The 23,542-nt window shown below is 43.0% G+C and overlaps 3 protein-coding genes across 3 annotated transcripts; 2 read left to right on the forward strand and 1 right to left on the reverse strand.

Moving 5' to 3' along the window:
- The first annotated feature begins 51 nt into the window (after positions 1–51).
- On the forward strand, positions 52–3,345 carry LOC134007747 (kelch-like protein 41b). Its single transcript, XM_062447403.1, has 6 exons — positions 52–1,275; positions 1,533–1,690; positions 1,913–2,020; positions 2,350–2,535; positions 2,668–2,814; positions 2,967–3,345. Exons 1-6 carry the CDS (start codon positions 163–165, stop codon positions 3,076–3,078), a joined length of 1,824 nt encoding a protein of 607 aa, XP_062303387.1. The 5' UTR covers positions 52–162; the 3' UTR covers positions 3,079–3,345.
- A 1,647-nt stretch (positions 3,346–4,992) lies between these two features.
- On the forward strand, positions 4,993–6,066 carry LOC134007749 (2-oxoglutarate receptor 1-like). The gene has a single exon (XM_062447406.1). It carries the CDS (start codon positions 5,020–5,022, stop codon positions 6,019–6,021), a length of 1,002 nt encoding a protein of 333 aa, XP_062303390.1. The 5' UTR covers positions 4,993–5,019; the 3' UTR covers positions 6,022–6,066.
- A 2,264-nt stretch (positions 6,067–8,330) lies between these two features.
- On the reverse strand, positions 8,331–18,466 carry LOC134007431 (heparan-sulfate 6-O-sulfotransferase 3-B-like). The gene is made up of 2 exons (XM_062446889.1): positions 17,441–18,466; positions 8,331–9,457 (listed from the first exon to the last, which is right to left on the reverse strand). Exons 1-2 carry the CDS (start codon positions 17,980–17,982, stop codon positions 8,746–8,748), a joined length of 1,254 nt encoding a protein of 417 aa, XP_062302873.1. The 5' UTR covers positions 17,983–18,466; the 3' UTR covers positions 8,331–8,745.
- Between the last annotated feature and the right edge of the window lie 5,076 nt (positions 18,467–23,542).

Here is a 23,542-nt window from a genome sequence, read left to right on the forward strand (position 1 = left end):
GGGCTATATTTAGAGGGGGACAGGATTAAATTGCAAGGCGTTCAGACTGGGAACCCTTTCTCTGCTCTGCCTTTTCTAGCCAGGACCAAGAACCAAGAGGACTTGTGGTCACCATCTCCCTCCTCTCCGCCATCCACCACTGTTTACCCTGCCTGACACACCATGGACCCCAAAGCCATCAAGGAGGAGCTACGTCTGTTCCAGAGCACCTTGCTCCAGGACGGCCTGAAGGAGCTGCTCAATGAGAACAAGTTTGTGGACTGCACTCTCAAGGTGGGCGACCGTAGCTTCCCCTGCCACAAGCTCATCATGTCCGCCTGCAGCCCTTACTTCAGAGAGGTATTCTTCACAGAGGATGGGAAAGAGCTGGAAGATACCAAAGAGGTGGTCCTGGAGGACGTCAACCCTTCCATCTTGGACATGGTCATACAGTACCTCTACTCAGCGGAGATCGACCTCACTGATGACAATGTGCAGGACATATTTGCCGTGGCCAACCGTTTCCAGATCCCCTCGGTGTTCACTGTGTGCGTCAACTACCTGCAGAAGAAGTTATCTTTGTCCAACTGCCTCGCTATCTTTAGGCTGGGCCTGGTTCTCAACTGCCCCAGACTAGCAGTGGCTGCCCGTGACTATATCGCTGACCGTTTCGAGTCCCTGGCCGATAACGAGGAGTTCCTCCAGCTGGCCGCCCACGAACTCTTCGCCGTCATTGGTGGCGATTCCCTCAACGTTGAAAGAGAGGAGGTCGTGTTTGAGGCGCTGATGAACTGGGTACGCAAAGACAAGGACAAGCGGGTCAAGGTTCTGCCCGACGCCTTCGAGTGCGTCCGCTTCCGCCTGCTGCCGGAGAAGTACTTCCACGACAAGGTGGAAATGGATGATATCATCAAAGCCGATCCCGAGCTTCAGAAGAAGATCCAAGTGATCAAGGAGGCATTCGGGGGGAAGCTTCCGGAGAAGCCCGAGAAGAAGGAGGGGGAGGAAGGAGCAGACAAAGTGGAGGGCGAGGAGGAGCAGAGCCTCTTCCCTGGTTTCCTAAACGATAACCGCAGACATGGCATGTACACCTGCGATCTCATCCTGATGGTCAACGACACGGCGGCGGTGGCATATGACGTGAATGAGAATGAGTGTTTCCTGGCAGCCTTGTCAGAGCAGATCCCCAAGAACCATGTGATTATGGCGTCCCAGAAGAACCAGCTGTTCCTCATTGGAGGACTGTTTGTAGACGAGGAGAACAAGGAGCAGCCTCTGCAGTGTTACTTCTACAAGGCAAGGACGCTTTTCTAAATGTGCACGGTTTGTCTCATCACTGACTTATGATACTGTGAAGCATATGTTTCCTAACTTGCGAGAACTATCAATTTCCAAACATAAAAACATACATTTCAAAAATAATTATCTCAGACGTAACATGGTTACGTATTTCCAATATTAATTGAGTATTTTATAAAAATGTTATGTTATGCTTACGAGGGTCATACTGTAATTCAGTTCTGTACTTTCCCAATGGTACCCTATCCTTACAGTTGGACCCACTTTCAGCTGAATGGGAGGCTCTTCCACCCATGCCATCTCCCAGATGTCTGTTCAATATGGGGGAGAATGATAACCTTCTCTTTGTCGTGGCTGGAAAAGACCTCCAATCCAATGAGTCTTTGGACACTGTCATGTGCTTTGACACAGAGTAAGTGGGAACAATCTCAGTTTAATCTGTTAGAACACTGCCCATAGCCATATGGGACACTTTACCTGAAGTTTAGTATCTGATAAAAGTGATCCTTTCCATTAGATTTATTCCTATCAATATTCAACAAGAAAATGTACAATTCCTTGGATGTCAGACTTTGAAAGGTGTGTTGCAACTCACTGGTCTGTGAACCTCCCATTCTATGCTTACCTTGAACAGGAGGATGAAGTGGAGTGAGACCAAAAAGCTGCCTCTGAAGATCCATGGTCACTCTGTGGTCTCCAATAAAGGTCTTGTCTACTGCATTGGAGGAAAAACAGATGACAAGTAAGTGTGTGTGTTTGTGTGTGTGTGTGTGGTAAACCATATGACCATATGGTGTGAGTGGCCAGCAGCTGTTTCTGGTCTATCGTTATAATCTCTTTGACAGACCATTGAGTCAATGCAGAGTACTCTGTTACTTCTCAAAGATAAGTACACAAATAAAGCCAAAAATAGCAGGTATATTTTGTTTCACACAGAACCACACTTTGCATGTCTGATGTATTTGCTGAATGCAATGTATAATAGACAAGTCATGAATAAAATTAACATTTGTACAAGAACAAATAGATTGACAGGTAAATTCACATGTGGAAACTCCTTCTGCCCCACAGCAAAGCCCTGAACAAGATGTTCGTCTACAACCACAAACAGTCAGATTGGAGAGAGCTGGGTGCCATGAAGACAGCCAGGGCCATGTTCGGAGCAATCATTCATAATGGGAAGATTGTGGTGGCTGGTGGTGTCAATGAGGAAGGCCTCACTGCTGCCTGCGAGACCTATGACTTTGAAACAAACAAGTACGAATATTTGGTCTATTTCGCTGTTTATCCACACATTTAATCAAGGTATAGAAAACATTTGTACCCTCAACCCTTCTGATCTACTGCTCACTCCTGCTCACCCCATCGTGATGGATCTTTCTTCCCCAGATGGACAGAGTCCACAGAGTTTCCCCAGGAGCGCAGCTCATTGAACCTGGTGAGCAGTGGGGGGGCCCTGTACGCCGTGGGGGGCTTCACCATCATCCAGATGGAAAACAAAGAGGTGGCCCCATCAGAGGTCACTGACGTCTGGCTGTAAGTCCTTCCCCCAGTATATTTCACCTTTTGTAATGCTTAAATAACACCTTTCTTAATCTTAAATGATGATGACAATGGAATGTTTTTCTGTCTGTTTTTATCTCCATTTATTTCCACACCTGTTGAATTGGTTGTTTTCCTTTCCGTAGGTATGAGGAAGACAAGAACCAGTGGAGTGGTATGCTGAGGGAAATGCGTTACGCGGCGGGATCCTCATGTGTTTCCATGCGCCTCAACCCTGCCAGAATGGCCAAACTCTAGAAACATCTTTATTCTAGCTAATATTGAGGTTTCTTTTTCATGACAACTTAAATTTGGACTCTGTCAGTTATGTCTGAAATTCTGCCATCACCTTATCTCCTTTACTGAGGTTATGATACAATAATAACTATATTACAATAGCAATCACTCATTCTGAGAAGACTGTCAGTACAGTCAACCTCTAAACCATTTCCCTCTTAATAACTCTATAATAACTCTATTCACACCATTTCTAGTTTTTTGTAAAATAAACATTTTTAAACTCCTGTTGGTTTTTCAGATTATTACTTTTTGTCACACAAATTTGATGGTTTGTCCTGTAAGAGAGGGGAATTCTAGGCGTGGCACATTTCACACAATTAAATGTCTGCAGCTTATGTCGGCTTAGGAGCAGTTCTAGACATATGTGAAGCCCTCTGTGACATTGCTTGTAAAAAGGGTTATTCAAAGGAAATGTGATTTGATTCAAATAAAACAAAACAACAGCTGCTCCCACAACTTCATGGGAAGGTTAGGAGTTTTGGAGAAACCACACCGTGCTCCGGGGGGCTCCTGATGATGTGGACCCTGTAAATAAGAACCAGCCAACACAGGGACACCTACTGGAGTGGACATCTAAGGGGTTGTATCAGGAGGGATACTCTTGGCAGAATAGCCTCTGCAAACAATGATCTATGTACAAAATACAAACTCCATGCATGTTCTTGACCACCTCATGACCATTAAGTTGATGGTAATACAATAGCTAACACATAAACTTAGTTAAAATCAATTGCGCTTCTAAAAGTTTTGGATAGGCTACAGAAGGAATGATGTGTGCAATGTAAAATTAGGATTTATTTATAATTTAGATTTAGAACCACAACATAGGATTTAGGTCAAAATGATAAGAACTGTGGAGCGGATCAGGACCAATCATTCTAATGTCGCCTACCTAAATAGCCTACCTGCAGGCTTGATGCAAAAGGCAAATAAGCTTAAACACAAGGTTTTAATATGGAACCGAAATTCAGGGCTTTGCGAATTTGTTGTCAAGTCTTCACGGTTATCAAAGCCTACGGGAGACATGTTAATAAAAGAACAGAAAATTCAGTCGACAAAGCGAGGGAACACTTGAGCCCTGCACCACTTACTACCGTGGAAGAAGTGTCCTATCTTGGCCAACTACACCAATTTCAGTTCAGAAACCTGCAATACTGGGTATTTCAATGGAAGACTTTTTTTTGGCGATTGGACAACACATTGTTTGCAGGCAAAAAAAAATTGGCTGGCCACCAATGTCAAATTACTGTACATGACTAATTGTTTCCTTTTAAACTCACTGAGACAGATGATATGGCATTAGCAGGTGTCTTTGTATCAGTGATGAAAAGGAGGGAGGTAGCCTAGACATAGGGAGGGGAAGGAGGGATGGTAGAGTTAGGGAGGGAGGAAGGTAGTGTTGACAAGTGTGAACATGTGAAGCAGAAGTCTTGAGGCAACCGAGATAGCGTTTCCATTGTCTGTGAGTATCTGTCAAAACTTAAGCTAAATAGCCATGCACCAAGGGTTTTTGTATACAAATATTGTACTGTACGTGTTCTTTGTTTTTGTTATATTCTGAAAGTTAAAAATTAAGGTTTGAGGTTCTTAATAGTTTTTGTATATTTGCCCTGAGAAAAATAAATGCTTGTGTTTGTGTGACTGGCAGAGAAAAAACTTAACATAAATATTTATAAGTCTGGCATACACGTAATTATAATTCCAACAATCGTCTGTCTGTCTTGATAATGTAAAATGAGGATATTACACTTACATGTGTATTTTTCTTTCTTTCTTTTTGGCAAATTAAAACAATAAATGCTTAGGAGTGGTCATAATATGCACAATCACAAAACATTATTTAATACTGATTACTTTGTTTCTGTCAGGATCCTCTCCACACCCACTCCAACACCTACCATGTCTGCTAGTCCGATCTACTACAATGTCGAGACAGACCCCAACTGCACCAATGTGGACAGATTAACAAAACGCTATTATCTGCCCGTCATGTACACCCTCATCTTCATTGTGGGCCTGGTGGGTAACCTCCTCGCCATTAGCACATACCTGGTGAAGTTACGACCGTGGACAAGCAGCAGCATCATCATGGTGAACCTGGCGGTGACCGACCTCCTCTACGTCCTCAGCATGCCCTTCCTGGTCTACTACTACACCAACGGAGACTCGTGGACCCTAGGAGACTTCATGTGTCGCTTTGTACGGTTTGGCTTCCATTTCAACCTGTACGGCAGCATCCTCTTTCTCACCTGTCTGGCCGTGTTCCGATACATGGTGGTGAAATACCCTCTGAGGACCCCGCAGATACAGCAGAAGAGATGGAGCATCCTGGCATGTGCGTTGGTCTGGGTGATTGCCGCCGCTGAGGTTATTCCCATGCTAACTATGATAAGTTTGGTAGAGACTAACAACAAGACATACTGCCTGGACTTTGCCAGTAACGACCCTGCTGTGCTGTGGTGGTACGGCTGGCTTCTCACAGTCATGGGGTTTCTCCTGCCTCTAGTGGTGGTGTGTGTGTGTTGTGCCGGCATCTTCCGAGAGCTGGCTAAAGGGCCGTACACGCAGAACCCCAGGCGGGCGCGAGCACGCCGCACCAACGTGGTGATACTGGCCGTGTTTGTGGTGTGCTTCCTCCCCTACCACGTTCTGCGCGTGCTGAGAGTGGACACGCGCAGGAAGCCGGAGACGCCGTGCATGCTGGAACGTGGAGTCCACGCGGCCTACATCCTCTCTCGACCTCTGGCGGGTCTCAATACCTTCTTCAACCTGGCACTGTACACACTGGCAGGAGACAAGTTTCAACAAGCCTTCCAAAGTATGTTCAAACTGAAAAACGCCAAGTCCAGATTTAATTTGGCAGTCATCTCCAGACCCAACACTGCCACTGAAAGCATGTAGCTGTCTATCAGAATTTGGTCGATACGATACTATACATTTCTTGTGGATGGGCAGTAAACATCATGATTTGGTAGTAAAACCAAAGCTGTAATGTACTGCACTGTAATTCTGGTCTATTGTGTATGGGCGTGTACCACCTATCGAGAATTGGCATTGTCTGGGTAAAACACCTTGAATGCCATGTGAGGAGGAAGTTAGATGCCAAAGTCGGTGCTTACTGTAAATTAGATAAGAATTTATCCTGTCACAATACTTCCATTGAAAATATAATCCTCCCAGTTTCCTTTGTTTTTGTAACGCATGTGAAAGACCTAAGGCTTTGATCTGATTAAGGAATGTCATGTGACTGATGAATGACTTCCTTACCTCATAGAAACTATGTTGTCCTTGTGAGGTATGTTGACATTCTGTCTTCTTTAGAGAGTTGTAGAGACCAGCGCCATTACCTCGAAGGGGAACTCTTTGAGGAAACAAAGGCCGAAACCTCCGCTTCTAATTGAGCTTGCAAAACAAAACGATTGTTTTGTAGCATAGCAACAGTGTTTTACAATGACCTATAAAGCATTTCCAATAACAACCTATGATTCATCTCAGCACTTAGTTAATTTGTCTTTCCTCATGACCAGACAGATAAATAGACCAATTATCCCCCTAGAACAACACAACTTGTAGCCACCCACTGTCATTCTGTAGCATCCCCCTTTAAATTCCAGGTCATGCCCACTATACAGGAACAAGGTATGCTGAAACAAAGTGCATTGTTCAATATCAGTTTATCAAAAATGTATTAAAAAAACAAGTAGCATAAATCAGTGTCAAAGTGTGAGATATGTTGTCTATTTAGAATTATTGCCATCTGCCAATGTCGTGCCTCATTTGGTAATCAATCACCTATATGGACACACTCACCTATCACAATTATACTGGTACAGTTAGCTAGTTGGACACAGTTCCTCTGCAGTCTGAAGATATATAATACAAGTTGGAGTCTTTAATGATGAGATTATTATATTGAAGTAAAAGGAAATGAGATATAAAATGAGATATAAAATTCACATTATGGCATATGCATTTGGTTTGTGGGGACTATTCTGTATGATAAAATGTATGACTCATAATTAAACTGCGTGGGTTGGAAGTGAATTATTTTGAGTTTTAGACGACTTTTAGACGTTTTCACGCCACGTTTTAGAGAGCTGAGCGGGTACCTCTTCTAACTCAGACTCTGACACAACCGAGAACCACATATATTACTCATCTTTCAAACCTGCCTTGGAATGATTCTAGGCAGGGTTGCTGGAATGCTATCAATCACATAACAATGTCGAGGCAGAACCTTCAGTTTTACAGGACAATGGCAAGTATCGTTTCACTTTTACAGAACATATCAAGGTTAGTGTCATTCAAATAAGAAAAAAATATTTTCTAATGGTTGAAGAATGGCAGTTTCGAGGGACTTTTCCCCACTCATGACAGGAACTGAGTTGGCCTTCCTGGCTAACAGTGGCTTGCAGATTTACTGTAAAAACGATTCTTTAAATCTTTTGTCAGACTCTTTCCGACTACGATAGCCAAGGGAGCTAGAGAACTGGAGCTGGAGCTAGAGAGGGGGTATTATTGTATAATGACACACTTATAGTACTCCCCCTCCCTCTGCTCTATTTCCTACTCCTCCTACCTCTACATCCTCTCCTCCTTTGATTCTGTTCTCAAGCTTCTGAGTGTTAGGCTGTCCCAAACGCATAAAGCAGAATCATTTTCCTTAACTAGGATCTATTTGGCTAAAGTGTATTTTGTGTCCCGGTGGTCCCACATCTCTTGGGGCTTTAGACAATGTATTCACAAAAGCCTACAAGGAGGTCTTTCAAAAAAGAATCGTGGGTAGGCATGCAGAGCTGAGAATCTGTTGTGGGAGTGACACATGGCCAATCAAGCTTTAAGTGATCAATTTGAAGCTGTATTGCCAGTGAATAATGTGTAATGGTTGAAATACCTCTGTGCCCCGTGTTATGAAAGGACTCCAATCGTTTCTGACAGCCTGTCTATAACGCCCCCTGCGGTTTCATCAGCCTGTGTTTGAGGGTGAGAGAATGCGTGTGTACGAGACTATGAATCTAAAATGTTGAGTGTGAATGGTGCCTTATCATAAAGAGCTAACATGTCATGAATATCATAAAGAGAAGAAGAATTCTCCACGACACACGCACACTCACACACACACACACACACTCACACATAAAGCCCAGGTGCAAATACATTCCATAAAGCACAAATGCACACATTTATTGGACTTCTCTACTGCAAAAAAATGTCTTCTTATATTCCTTGGTGCGTACTGAACTGTCATTAGACACCATGTTGAAAGGTAATTGAATAAAGTCAAAACAGGGCAACAGGTTTAAATAACAAAAAAGTGAAATGCACAATGAGACAATGCATCTTGCATTATGACTAGTTTTACTAAAGGCATACATTAAACACAATAAGACACTAGTGGTCAGTCCAAGATAACTCTGGCAAGACTCATCTGCATAGCTGTACTAGAGCAGGCCTCAGAGCAGCCAAAGTACAGGCAAGTCCAAGATGGAGCTGCTTAGAGAGTTCCAGATTTGGAGAAGAACTAGAGAGAGAGAAACGGGGTTTAGAAAGACAGAGAAGCGAAAACAACTTGAGAAGACAGCCTTTCCTCCCCCTCGGCCAGCTGCTACACACCCAGTCCTCCTCTCACCAGCGTACCACTTGGCTACCGTAGTCCTCGGTGGTCCCTGCCGCCTCGTCCTCCTCAAGCCTCCTGCGCTGCGAGGCGGCGGCTGTGTGCTGCCGCTTCCTCGCCAGCCTCCGCCTCAGCCTCTCCTCCAGGTGCTGTCTCTGGCGGCTGTACTGGTAGCGCCGCAGGAAGAGCTCTTTGGCGTACTCGTACAGCTCCACGTCCAGCGCGTTGAGGCCCTCGATGCGACGCCGCAACTCCCCTTCCCCGACGCCCACGGTGGACGCCCGCGTGCTGTTGAGCTGCGTGAAGGCCTGGATGAAGCGCAGGCCGAACGTCCGCTCGAACAGGAACTGCGTCTTGCGCTGGAACTCTGTCAGGCCGTAGAAGGCCATGTTCCGGAGGTTGGCCTTGGCACTGGCCAGCAGGACGCGGCCACGCTCCTGCTCGCTCATGGAGGACAGGTTGTAGCAGCCCACCAGGCTGAGGTCGGCCAGCATGCGCACCTGCCGGTTGTTGGCCAGGTTGGAGGGGCAGTCCATGAACCCGTTCAGGGTGACGCCCGTCCAGTCATCACCGTGGTAACAGGCAGGCAGCTCGTCTTCGGTGGGTGAGCGGCCATCGCACATGTGGAGGGCGGTCTTCCAGGTGGCCCCACGCTGCACGTGCTTCCACTCGCTCAGGTAGCGGGAGACCGGATCCCTCAACATGGTGATGTAGTAGAAGTTCCTGCAGAAGCAGGAAGAGATAGAGGGACACAATGAGATGTGACACCACATGTGGACTATGTTGTGCATGAGCGCTGGGTCAATTGATTGTTGTTGTCAGTGAGCAAAGCATTCAACCAGCTGGAGGATTTCCGAAACATTTTGGTCAAAGTCTAACTAAAGTCTAATCAAAGTGTCACTTCTAGAATTTTGTTGTTGTTGTTGTGCATCCATCTTGATTCTGCGGTCAGAGCTCACTGTAGCAAACTATTATGGTCTATTCATTCTCCTACTTTCACTTGAGCAGAAAGAAACTCTCCTGCTACGCTAAGGATACAGTACAATGACCAGGCATCCATTTAAGAGAGTAAGGTAATCAGGTTTTCCGGGCCATTACAGACTTTTCCTGACTCTTACTTATTAATTTGCATTTACATTTAGTCATTTAGCAGACGCTCTTATCCAGAGCGACTTACAGTAAGTACAGGGACATTCCCCCGAGGCAAGTAGGGTGAAGTGCCTTGCCCAAGGACACAACGTCAATTGACACGGCAGGGAATCGAACTGGCAAGCTTCAGATTACTAGCCCGACTCCCTCACCACTCAGCCATCTGACTCCCTTTATTGTACAAAATAACAGGGTGCCAAATGTTGGCTGTGCTAAAGTGTGTTATTTAGTCTCAATTTTCTACACAGCAGGGTTAAGCATTAGGACTAAGTATACTGTAGGATAGTTACAGGCAGCCATTATTTTTATGTCAAGACCAGAAAGACTACAGAAGTAGGTCATTACAATATGTCAGTGTATTCCTATTCTACCAGAGGTCAGCACAATTAGGTCATCATTATTTAGTACAGAATCCCAAAACACTGACACAACATGTCCTGATGGATATCCAGAGTGCACTCTGTAAATAAAATCAAACCACTTTGGCACTGTGTGAAGGAGCCTTCGGACCCACAATGACAGAGATGCAGACGTTGAGATACCAGGAAGTGGAGCTTTTTGGTCTCCCTCATCTGCACGGCCAACCACAAGACAGTCTGATCAATATCTCTCTATGCATGGCTATTCATTCATTGTGACCTATTGACATAAAGCACGAAATGTCAGACACTTAGGTTACTTGTCTGGATCAAATATAGTGAAAGAGTGATTGTGAAGGTCAAGGTTGATCGCCAACAGTTGATCCCAAAAAATATATTCTATTCTAATGGTTCTATCAATCAGTATCAAAAAGATGACATTAAACAACATCCCACCTTTATTCTCTCTAGGCTGGAAAAAGATTAGGTCAAATTGAATTATGCTATCAACTTCGATTTTTACCCCTTGGCACAGGCACAAAAAACACTACTCAAAGTTGACCAGCAGAGGGGACTGTGCAAGGGTTACCAAATTCTACAGTAAAACATAGAAAGACAAACCAACCATATCTTTGGAAATGCTACCCTCCAAACAAAAATTACAGTTATATGAATTAGATCCAACTGGCCGTTGCTCCATGGTCATTTAGATCCTAACATTAACCACTTGAATGAGAAAAAAAACATATCTCTATTTAGACTTGTTACACTCAGTTATATTAAAACGACAATTAAATTTGATTACTTAATGGAACTGATTTAAACCCTATATTGAGAAAGGAATCATGTTTGATGAATCGTTCCTGAACAAACGCTACAGGGTTCCACAGAGAAACTATCATGAGAAGAGTCTGTAATACAGGGTTCCACAGAGAGACTATCATGGGAAGGGTCTGTAATACAGGGTTCCACAGAGAGACTATCATGGGCAGAGTCTGTAATATAGGGTTCCACAGAGAGACTATCATCGGCAGAGTCTGTATATGAGCAGAGCTTGTTTTGTTCTAACAGATCATTCCCCCAAAGGACTTCAATCCACACTGGGATTTAAAAAATATATATTTTCTTTCAGTAAGCATACAATGGGAAACGATAATAAAAGGAAACTCAAATGAACTTGGAAATTAGAATAACAAACAGCATGTAAAAAAAATATCTTATTCAACTATAGTATATTCACAATGCATCGATATTAGCAACATCTCTGACATGGTCAGCTAAAAGTTAACTTTTTCACTACCGGAGCAGTCGCCATAATCCACTAATAAGATAAGAGGCTGTCTGTCATCCATGACTGATTGTTTGGTCCAATCCTGAAACACTTTGGCCACTCTAGGCAGACACACCGCTACATGAGGGGATATCTAGAGGAACCATATCAGATGGCTGTTTAAAGGAGTAATGGAGCAAATGGATTGAATCCTGATACCGGCGTTGGTGTTCTACATTTCACTAGATGCATATGATTACTCAAATTCCAATGAAGAGAAGAAAAAAAAGGAAGAAATAACATTCCTTGGCCTACATGTTATTATATATACTGTATATATTTTAGATATAAGTTATTCTTCCAGAATCTCTAATGCGTACTGTCAGAAATCTATTTTAAAAAGTTGGGTTAGAATGGTAAACACCCTCCACGCAGACAAATTGTCTGTTTTGTGTGCGGACGGCTGATCTTGTTGACCTGTATTGGAGACTTGGGAAGAAGCAGATAAATAACTGCATAACTCATTGTGACAATGTTCATTCTAATGACCCATTAGAGTAAAACCATACCATTTGTTTGTTTCTTATCAACACGGCCCTGCAAAAGCCAAATCTCTGTCAGATAACCTTGCAGTTAATGCCAAGTTGCAAACTCAATTCAACACATCCCCCTGATCCTCAGGTCACCTTAATCTTCACCACAAACAGATCCTCATTGATTTCCCAGGATGGCAGGGTGAACTTGACGCTTCTCTCTGTCTGCCTGCTCTGTGCCCTCAATGAGCTCAGGCCCTAACGAGGAGGAAATGAGGTGCAAGGGATCAATATCAGCAAGACATTTCTCATCCAGGACTATCAAGGACGGCAGGCTTCCAGAGATGCCCATTCCTGGAAGCTGTGTGTTAACTGGTTTGTGAAAACACAGCTCCTTTCAGGTAGGCTTAGTGGTAACCATTACACCAGAATATGGAGCAGACACCTGCCCTGGATAGTCACTCACAAACACCCTACAGCAGGATCACCATTCAACCAAGGGTAAAGAGCTTCCTCCATCTTTCTGAAAGTTTAAACGTCAAAGTTCATAAAGGATTGTCGACTCTGGCATCCCTGCCCTTACGATCCTTTACCACTATGCAAGTGGAAGATAGAGGATGCGAGTAAGTCTACTTCATACCAGAACAACTCAAGAGTGTTGATGGGTGTCGAGACAGCCCCACACAGGCAGTACAAATCCAATTCAAAGGTGTAATAGCAGCAACGTCAACGCAGCAGCATTGCGTTACATTCTGTACATCTATAACCCCACACTGCCACCAAACACACACAAACAAACACACATAAACAGCTTCACATTCCCACATCCACCTCTCCCACACAATGGCCAACCTTATTCAGTTGACCAGCCACCAACCCTGACACCCAATAGATGTCCTGACACCTCACTAGAGTGTTGCTCGTCGAGCTCCCTGCAAAACATCTGAAGGGTGTTTGTAAACACACTTTATTTGTCACACCCAAAGAGGGGGGTGTCCGCCTTCTTTTCCTGTCCTTCTCCAGACAGGGGGCCATCTTGAAACTATGTGTCCTTAAACAGTGCTGGAAGTCTCAGAGTGTAAGTGCTGAGTGAGTGATAACCCAACAATGATGGATAACAATACAGAATTAGAGAGAGTATCACAGTTGCACAGGTCATATCAGGATATGTGTAAGCAAATTACAACATCAGACCCTAGCAGAAGTAAATCCGAACTTCCCAGTTTGGGACATTACTGTAAAAGGACTCTAAACTACAGTAAGCAAATGTTTTTGGCTCATGTTTCCTATATTGTCTGGACACTCATATGGAACAAAGATATTGTTGTTAACATCCTTTCCCCTCAATACCCTAACCTAGTGACCCAGTTGGCATATCCTGTTAAATTTGACAGCAGGTATTTTTATATATCATGGTGTAAGCCTTGATATTGGTAATATGAACGATCAGATGTAATGGTTTGGACTAGCAGTGTGGAGTCTGAGCCAGGCCATGTGGAGATGGGGGGGAATCCTGCCAGCTTGCCCCCCACCCCCCTGGAGGCCCACCTAATGATGTCTCACTGCACCACAGGGTAGGAAAGGGAGGGTGAGAGAGAGAAATAAAAAGAGAGAGAGAGGGAGAGAGAATATTAAGAGACAGACTGATAAAAGAAAGGTAGTGAGACAGACAGACAGACAGACAGACAGATGGAATAAACTCACAAACCTGTAATAACCACTCAGGTTCTTTCCTTTTCGTACCCAATCATGAATTGTCTTCTCTAAGGATGCTATAATCCATGATTATGATTCTGACATGGGAGGTACTGTAACATTCGTTTGACACAATGATTGATGTTTTACAACAGAAGGGAATAACGTACCCTTCTACTGTAGATACAGGGGTGTCTTAACAACCCTTTCCTGGCTGTCATAGAGTAATGGTGGCTTGCATATTTAATCTATCCATATTTTTGACTCGTCTATCACTGCCTCATCAAGGGAGCCAGGCCAGTCAGGGCATGCACACACTAACACCCAAGTATTTACACACAGCTAAATGCTCTCTCTAACACACTCACTAACACACATGCAATGGGCATGCACACACTAACACCCAAGTATTTACACACAGCTAAATGCTCTCTCTAACACACTCACTAACACACATGCAATGGGCATTCACAGTGAACTATTTTCTAGTCCCAAAGCCCACAGGAGAGAACAGACAGGGCATGTTACACAATCCGGCACAACGATCCGTTTCTGATGCAGTGGGAGACAGAAGGGGGGGGGGGGGACAGCGCTGTGCTGTGGTCTCCACTGGTCTCAGATCTGAAATGCTATTTTTGGAGGGCGAGGATAAAGCCCCAGGGATGCTGGTGTGGAGACAAGAGAAAAATGAGAATTTTACGGGTAGATTTGATGAGGTGTGTGAGCATGTCCATGATTATGAAAAGAGAAAATAGACGTTTGGAGCAACTGCAAATGATACTACTACTAAAAACTTTTGTCACTTTATTTCTTTAGTAAGTTCTTTAGTTCTTTTTGACACCTTTGGAACTTTTCATCATCACAGGTTTATTATCATAAAAACACTGTAATACAGGGGGTGAAATATTCACATTTCTGATGCAAAGAAATCAGAAAAAACATAAAGGAAAAATAAGTTTGATTTCCATCCATCCATATCACATCCCCAGGCATAGTTACATGTCTCATCTGCCAATCTGGATATCCTACATAATCTCCCTCCCCAGATAATAAACTTGTCTTTGGGCATTCCTAATCTCCCTTAAGGATGGTGTGGGGTTTATCCAGATCCTCTCAAAATACCCCACCAGAACGCCAGACAGATGTATGCATGCTCTGATTTCCACAACAGGGTATTTTCACAATACTGTCTGTCTGTAGGTAAGTATTATGGGATGAATAGTTGCGTGTATAATAGCATTTTATACAAGAATCCCATCAGTCGCAATAGTCTGTTTAAAGGGAGCATTACAGAGTCTGTCCACTCCATTTAGTGAACACCCTCTGACAGAGTGACCTTTCGGGGGTCTCTCTCTCTCCCTCTCTTTTCGCGAATCAACTGCTAAAACCATGCCCTGGGCTCCATTTTCACCTAAATCATGTGTTAAAAGGCAAGCAACTGTTGGAACCAACAACCCCCATGCACCGGTCACATCTTCTAGATTGTACCCTCAACAAACCCTGAACAAATAGCCTGGCCTTAGATAATGATGTTGTATTCAGAACTTACAAAGTAGTTCTCTCTACACTGTAGCTGACACTGTGCATCCATGATGTAGTCTATGGAACATGGAGGAATCTAGAACGAGCTACTCACACCTCATAGAGAGGCATCTGCTGCGGAGCAGTGGTCCGCCAACATTTAAATCTATTTCCTGTATCCATCAGCCTCCATCATCAACGCCTTAGTTTTTATTTTAGCGCCCCCCCACCCTCCTTCTGCCCCATCCTATCCCCCCCCCCCCCAGACTTCTGACATTCATGGTGATGTTATACACTCTATAGGACCCTAAAGCACCACTCCCAGGTTTCTCTACTGTGTTGAGAATGTCAGTTGAGTTTGTAAATGTGGGTAGGGGTAGGCTTACACCATGTCTGTGCCAACCACTGAATTGAGGAGTGTGATTTTAATTTCAATAACATCTATCTGTGGAGAAGGGGAGGGGGGGTGTATTCTTTTCAATGAAATCCTTCTCTGTTGTCTCTACATGGGTTTGGGATTTAACTCTTACTTAAAATACTGACATAGCCAAATGTGGAGCCAGATTAATGTCTGAAATTTGCCACCAGATGTATTTTTACCCACACTGTGAGCTTTGGACCTCTGTGAAATGTGTCGGAAGATGAAGATGACCTAAGTCCTAGTGAGTCTTCTGGCCTGTATTTAACAATCTGATAATATATGATTGCAAAAAGGAATTTCACTACAGATTAAAACCATATAGGCTGAATAATGGATTTCAGTCATCTGAAAAAGTTGCATGCCATAGACCATTGCAAACAGATGGACAAGGCTGAAGGATTGTGTGTTGGACTATGTCCAGTAACAGCTGGAGCGATGGATCATTCTGAGTCAATGTAGGGAAAAATGTCTAGTCTCTAATAATGTCTCATTCCTAAACATCACTCTTAACATTGGCTTTCGTGTATTCATTATGCATTAAACCAGTGGCTTGCCAAGCTGCCCTGACTACATGAAATCTAATAAGATTGACCATTGACCCCTAGCCTGTGTTTTCTTGTCTCTTTGGTCAAATAAAGAGATCTCTACTAAGGTCACACACTGTTCCTCCCCAGTGTTCTTCAGAGACCGTGTTAGGGTGGCCTGCTTAGAACTACTGAGGCGGTTCTAAAAGAGGCTGGAACACACAGAACGTGTGAACAGCGTGCGGGCTGCAACGGACCAACTGACCCATTATTCAGCTGATAATGGACTGTGTTCTTTCATGGCGCATGGGTAACCATGGTAGTGGCAGGAAAAAGGGGAGCTCTGTATAACACCAGGCCCAGTCAGTTCACTGTATGTTTCTTTGAAGCTGCAGGGTTGGTGATTAAGGATGTTAATCATCAACGATGTGTCCAATGCACATAGTGTTTCCAAAGCTCTCCCAGGCATGGTCTGGCTAGAAATTCCATGCCTTCACAGAGTATGGCACTAGACCTGGGGAATAGGGAGGGCCTTCAGGAGGATAGTGAAGGTAGCTAGGGGCAACAGCAGCCAGATGGTGACTGGGTCTCAACATGGTCCAGGACAGACACCAGCATGTTGGCATACATGTGCAGGCCTTGTTTTGGCTTAAACTCAGTACCAGAAAACTCAGAAGCTCCTCCGCAAATAGTTCTTCCTATGTATTTCTAGTGTTCTGTCAGTGACAGAGATTGAAGTAACACAGTCTCAGTGAAACAGTTAGTGAGAAGTGAGTTGGTGATTAATTATTTTGAGTTTTTATCCACTATATTCTTTATTGCGCCACTCAGGCAAAAACGGCCTAGTTACACAATATTGTGCTTCAATACTAAAAAAATGTTTTAAGAGCCTTATAGATTTGTGAGAAAGGAACTGCAGTTATATGGAAATATTGATGTACTTTCGTCATCAATGATCAGCTATGAAACATTTTGGGATTATGCATTCCCAGAAATACGCTTTCACCTAATATCCTCGTGAAGCATCCACCCCAAAGCTTTAAGGAGGGATCAAGACCCCACAAACAAACAAATGCAGTGTACACGTAGTCTCTTCCTTAGCAGGAAAGCGGAGAGATTAAATATTATGGTATACTGTTTTACACAGCGCGCACGCGCATTTACGCAGGCACAAACACACAGCCTCTATAATTATGGTGAGAGATGAAAATCTGAAATAATTCTGACACCTCACCGTCGATTCCTTTGGACATTCTTCTTGTCTTTTTTATTCATCACTACTGGCACACAGTTTGTGAGCTCGGTCCAGTCTGCGTGCAACCCACAACTCCACCCCGTTGAGAACCTGGAGAACAGCCACGATTCCTCTTTGCCCGGACGGTGACATGTGCATTTTTTCTGTTCAGGCATGCAGTCGCATGGTTGCTCGAGTTTAATGTTTTTAACAAGGTGCCGTCCGAAAGTGGTCCCCCCTGTCTTTTGAATGTGTAGAAACACAATAACGTCGTCTCCTTTGATGTTAAAGTCTATGCGGCGTTCAAGGTCTCGGTCAGTGAAATTGAATTTGGACTGGATCTTAGAAGAACCGTCTTTGTCGATCTCTTGGTCCACGAAAATGTTGTTCCTTGAATGTTTGCTGAACACATCACTCAACTTTTCCCCGGTGCTGAAGTGACATGAGTTACTACCAGCGGGGCAGATATACTGGTATCCAATCATAACAAAAAGAACCCCCAGAATCGGAATCACCAAGAGTTTGTTCAATTTCTCCTCCATTGTGACTTGAAAAACGAGTCATGCCATTGAAGGGATATAAGTAGTCTGTGTCTTCCTTGTCTATACTATGATGTCTGATTCACGTTTCTTTAGGTTGTTTAGACTAAACTATTTTCATTCAGTGATGTGTTTTTTATGGTGTGTCATTTATATAGTACTAGGCTTACTTACGGATAACCCGCACTTCCAAAAACAGGTGTGAAACTTGACAAACGACGTCCACTGTGGTGCGATGCATATGGTCTCGTTAAAAAGATGCATATTTATTTTGCAAACAAAGTATGCAAATGATGAGATGCTGTGGAAATCCGCTAATGGGTCTTCTCTCAAGGACACTGTCAGATGCCTACAAACTGGCTTTAGAACACTACATAATCTCATAAAGAACGCAGGATGATGCTCCGACTGTTCTCTATGTAAAACACACTGTCCCGATTCAGCGTGCAAGCTCCTAATCTATAATGCCCACCAATCACAAGCTAGACATCACACTCGCTCTGTCTTTCCCCTTCTCTTTCGAATTGTCTCTCTCCTTCTTCCCCCACCCCTCTCCCTCTCTCTCTCTCTCTCTCTCTCTCTCTCTCTCTCTCTCTCTCTCTCTCTCTCTCTCTCTCTCTCTCTCTCTCTCCTCTCTCTCTCTCCCTCTCTCTTATTCTCCATCTTACTCTTGCTCTTTCTAATTCCCCCCTGTCCTATCTCTTTCTCTCTTTCCGTCAGTTTGATATTGTGAAGAAGAGAGAGGATCATGCTGTTTAAAGTAGCACGACACAAGGTCCTGGGACGCCTTTGTTCTTTCTATGTCATGTAAAAGATGAAGGAGCATGATAACAAAGCATTTGAATGTTTTATTGTGGAAAATATGGATAAAAAAATAAACATATTTGGATGGGTAAATAATCGTATCCATGGCAGCTAGAACACTTCAACCCCTGCTTTCCCAGATAATCACAAAACACAAAAACATGAACAGATTGAAGCAATTCATAGAATCCGATGTATTACTATGACAATGTTCTGGTAATAAATAACGATCAATGAAGTGGTGACTGGTTCAATGAAGGTACCATGGACACCTTTTCAGAACCATGGACAGGTCAAACAGCACTGGACCTAAAAAATCACTTGGAATATCACGAATGAAATCACATCTACAATTACACCCTGAAATGATTAAATATGGTCATGTTTTAATGAACATCACATGACAACATGCTCCTGGTAAGCTTTAATATCATGCACGTTTTTTAAGCTTTTACAGATTTCAGGCTTTGTGTTTGTTTTCCTGAAACGCCCTCCATCAAAGGCTTTACAGATTCACTTTACAGTTCAATTCAATCCTCTTTTTACAGGGGCTGTACCATCAAATGCCTTCTACCCTGAATCGCAGTATCATAATCTGGCTGCCCAACAGTCAACTCTAAACAAAGATGTAGTCTGCCAATGCCAGACAAGCAAAGAGCTTCTGAATGCCCTAGAGATGTGTCAAAATGCACCATATTGTGTTACAGAGATGGACAGGACAACCATGAGCTCGATCATTTTACATGGAGGTGCCTGCTGATTTGCAATGCAGGGACCTCTGCTATCATAAGATCTGCCTATAAACATTTATTCTGTTCCATGTTTGTACATAGTCACATGATTTCTGTCAAATTCTTTACGCTTTTGCTGTAATTATTGTACCTACATATCTTAGCCATACTTTCAAATCATAGACATGGGTGTCTGCCCTTTCAGGGTTGAATCTAACCCCATGTTAATGCCAATGCAGCTAAACCACGGCAACATTGAATTTCATGAACACAATTTGGAATTATCCTCAAAAAGGCCACTTTTCCCTCTGTGGTTGTTTGCAAGGTGATAAAAATGCCTTGTAATGTGCCTGTGTGGTCCTGATCTTTATGGGGCTCCCTCAGGCATGCTGTATGAGGAATAACCCCTCCGGGGTGCTGAGTCAGCACCATACTTCACCTCTGATGTATGGCCTCAACTGCTACCGCAGATTTCACGAAATTAGAATTGGATTTTGGGTCCAGTGTTATGGGGATATGGGCAAACTGACTTTGCTTTTAAACTTACACACAGATAAGACAGACTGGGCCAGAGCATAAAACAGGCCAGAAAAAGAGATAAAATAGATAAAATGGTGGGAGTTTGTGGATATGGGTGTAAAACACCCCTATTTAATTCATATCTCACATAAAAAGGAATAGCATCTATGCTATGAATTTTTTCTTCCTTTCCGACAGTGACTCCCTGAAGGTCTGTTGTAGGGAGTCATGGCAGACTGTCTTGGTTTGGCTGCCTGTGATGTTCAGTGGGCTCTGTGAATGTAAAGTCACCACATGGATGAACCCCCAGCCCAGCCTCTCTTCCACTTGGCAGTGTATGAAAGCACTTTATCTCCTGCTCCCCATCGATCACAAGTAACAAGCTCTGATTGGTCCATTTACCATTTAGCGTGTTCCAATTATCCACATTGAAAAAGCCAAATTAGGTTTAAATTAACCTAGTTTCCACAGGAAGTATGTTGAGGCCTGTTGAGGTCACACATCCAATTGAGGTGAACGGAGGTATGTGATTATAGGGATGCATCACCTCCACTGTGCCCTTACCTTGCCAACAAGCCGAATAGATGGAAGTGATTTCTCTATGCCACATCTGGTGAGACTGCTGGGGTAAATTCTAGTGCCACTGTAAGTCCAGGTGCCAGAAATAATTGTCAGTCGCTGAGCTGAGCTGTAGCCTACTGTACATTCTGTCTTGTCCATTCAAAGATGAACGTTCAAAGGCATTTCCCAGTAATGTCTCCCTTCCTTGATCTTAAAGATAGTCTTTAGCTATTGAATGAGTGAGAGTGACTATTTTTTACTTTTGATTCTTCAAAAGGTTCTGTGCTTAATTTTGTGAGTTCCCTTCTAACTCAAAGGACAGCAAACACCATTTGAACCAAAAAATGAAACTTTGCTTTTTTAATGTGTTCACCATATATGTATGGCTAAAGTATGGGCAATAGACTATTACCGGCAATTGAAAAGTTCTGTTGCATCTTTGAATGGTTTATACTGTATCTGTCTTTGAATGTAGATGAACCCTTATCTAAATTAAATCCAAAACTCTACTGTATATCCACCTACTGTATACTGTACCTAAATCATTGTTGTTCCAACACAAAAGTCTTTCTGCAAATGACAATGACAAATGTACAGCTACTTGGGCTAGCTGACTGTGATGGGTTTGTTTCTTTCTGGAGGTCAAGGACATATTCAATGACTATACCTGGATGTAAAAAATAAGTTAATTTTTTTTCCACACCAAAGTGAAAGCCTTTTTTCATTTCTGAAACATCTGTTTCTGCTGTTACAGTTTTTACTACAGTTGTTTATCTAAATGCTTGTCTGAGACTGGCAATGTGAATGAATTTATGCAATCATAATGTTCAGCTGTTCAGAACAGTGACAAGCTACTTGGATGGAGGTAAACAAGGTAAATGGTGCCCTTGTTTGCAGTTTGAATTGCAGTAAGTCATTATCAACATAAAACACCTTCCCAAGAGGAGACATCGAGAGGCTTCAAAAGGACACGTTATTATTAGAATGCAGTCACATTTCACAGGATAGGAATACTGCACAGAGGAATCTTTGAAAGCTCGTTATTCCAGCAGACTGCTGAGGTAAGTGCATTAGACAACCGTACATCAAAGCCTAGATATATTCAGGCTGCACAAAATTGGATCGAAAATGTACACAAATGGATTACTGCCCTAGGGTAAATACGTTGAATCTTGCTTATAGGAACATCCCTTTTGGCAGTACTCCTTCATCAGAGTGACATGGCATGATGATATTCAGAGACAAGAATCAAACCATGGCATTGTGTCCCTCTTAAACCTCTCATGAGTTCTGAGCAATCGATGAAGATCCGACACAATCCTCCTATGCATTGACATGCAGTCATCAGAGCTGTGGCAGGACAGCATAACAAGAACCGCATGCTGTATGTTCAGTGTCACAAACTGGCAAGGTTTCAAATAGGTTGAGCAGGATATTGCTCACTTTTATCCTGAACAATAAATGCGGCATTCACTCTAAATCTTCTCCTTAGAAGACATCTGCAAAGATCTGTGATTCATCTTCATGTGAACTTTTTTAGATTTGCAAAATAGACCCCGATATATTTTAAGGGTAGACCTTGGCTGCCCCGTTACTTTATATCAGGAATCCTGCCAGCTAGAAACTTTAAAGACAGACGTCAAGACCTCACATTAAAAGTTCTCAGATTCACACATTTCTGTGGTACTTCACAGATTTCTCATTAGAAACAATAAGTTGTGGGTTGCCTCATTTAGAAGCATCAAAGCACAGACAATTATTTTTGATGTTTTCAATGACTGCCCTGTGAGGTGAATTCTCTTGTGAACAGGTGTAATTGTGAGTCAGTCAAAGATGCAACTTATGGTCTATCCCTTTCATTTTGCTGCACACATCAAAGTGATGAAACAAGTTAGGGAGAAAGTAATTGATTAGTCTGCACTGAATATCTGTGCCAGACGATTGCTACCCTTTTGCGGGTGAAATATTCATACAGTAGTCTCTTGCTGAGCTAGTTGCTTTGGATGTCAAAGAAGAAAGGCCTCCATGAATAAGTTATATTCTCTGTAAATGTTTAATCTTGCAGACTCTAAGACTTGAAGCAAATGAAACACTGTTTAACAGAAGATGGCTTTCAAAGCAGTACAATGGCTTGTCACAGGTCAACCACAGGTTGACTTCTGTCTGACCCCCCAAGCACATGTAGCTAACATGTGCGGGCCCTGTACTGTTACAAACGGAACAGGTTTTACATCAAAGGATTGTTATAGCACTAATAGGTTGTTTAAGAAGATTGTTCTTTGTTTTGCGATGTGTCTTTTAAGCCTTGAGAGATGATGTTTGAGTGGTGCAAAACAGCAAAGGCTTTATGTGATCTCCAAATAACCCAGTACATAAAACAAGAACATAGGACTTTTTGTTCGTACAGCTGTGGAAATTTCAGCTCCCAAACCGCTGTCCCACTTGGCATTTAAACATATGCCTGTGATAACATCATCTTTTCTTGAGCTTTTTTCTCCTGGCCTCCAGAGAAACCCTCTGAGCTCCTCTAAATGTCACATTACAGTTTTTCTCGATTGCTAACACACATAAATGGTATGTGTAAGCCATCCCCACAAAACCATTTTGCCAAATCCCAGCAGAAAGACCATGTACCCCAATCTTTAAACACAATTTACCCTTTTTGACACATTTCTCAGGTTCATTCACACTTCTTTGCAAAAGTCTAAACACACCTCTTACTTTAAGACACAATTATCACCATTATGTCATTCAGAAAACACTGCCATTTGATAAGTAACCCCAAAACAGCGCAATTCAAACACCCTTAACAACCAATTATCCATGTGTAAGCACTAACAAGCAAATATACTCAACAAGCAATCAGGGGTTTGGAATGAATACAAAGGTAAGCTCATCTGTACTTTGAAATCATGGATGCAAATATCAGAAGAAAAGGAATAATTGTC

This window comes from Osmerus eperlanus, chromosome 21, assembly GCF_963692335.1.
Source record: "Osmerus eperlanus chromosome 21, fOsmEpe2.1, whole genome shotgun sequence".
NCBI classification, from domain to species: Eukaryota; Metazoa; Chordata; class Actinopteri; order Osmeriformes; family Osmeridae; genus Osmerus; species Osmerus eperlanus.

Excerpts from the sequence above, each read along its gene's own strand:
- LOC134007747 (XM_062447403.1), top strand. The coding sequence starts at position 163 with ATGGACCCCAAAGCCATCAAGGAGGAGCTACGTCTGTTCCAGAGCACC. Across the intron at positions 1,691-1,912 it reads GTCATGTGCTTTGACACAGA|GAGGATGAAGTGGAGTGAGA; the intron begins GTAAGTGGGAAC and ends TACCTTGAACAG. Across the intron at positions 2,815-2,966 it reads GAGGTCACTGACGTCTGGCT|GTATGAGGAAGACAAGAACC; the intron begins GTAAGTCCTTCC and ends TCCTTTCCGTAG.
- LOC134007431 (XM_062446889.1), bottom strand. The coding sequence starts at position 17,982 with ATGGAGGAGAAATTGAACAAACTCTTGGTGATTCCGATTCTGGGGGTT. Across the intron at positions 9,458-17,440 it reads AATGTCCAAAGGAATCGACG|GAACTTCTACTACATCACCA; the intron begins GTGAGGTGTCAG and ends CTGCTTCTGCAG.
- LOC134007749 (XM_062447406.1), top strand. The coding sequence starts at position 5,020 with ATGTCTGCTAGTCCGATCTACTACAATGTCGAGACAGACCCCAACTGC.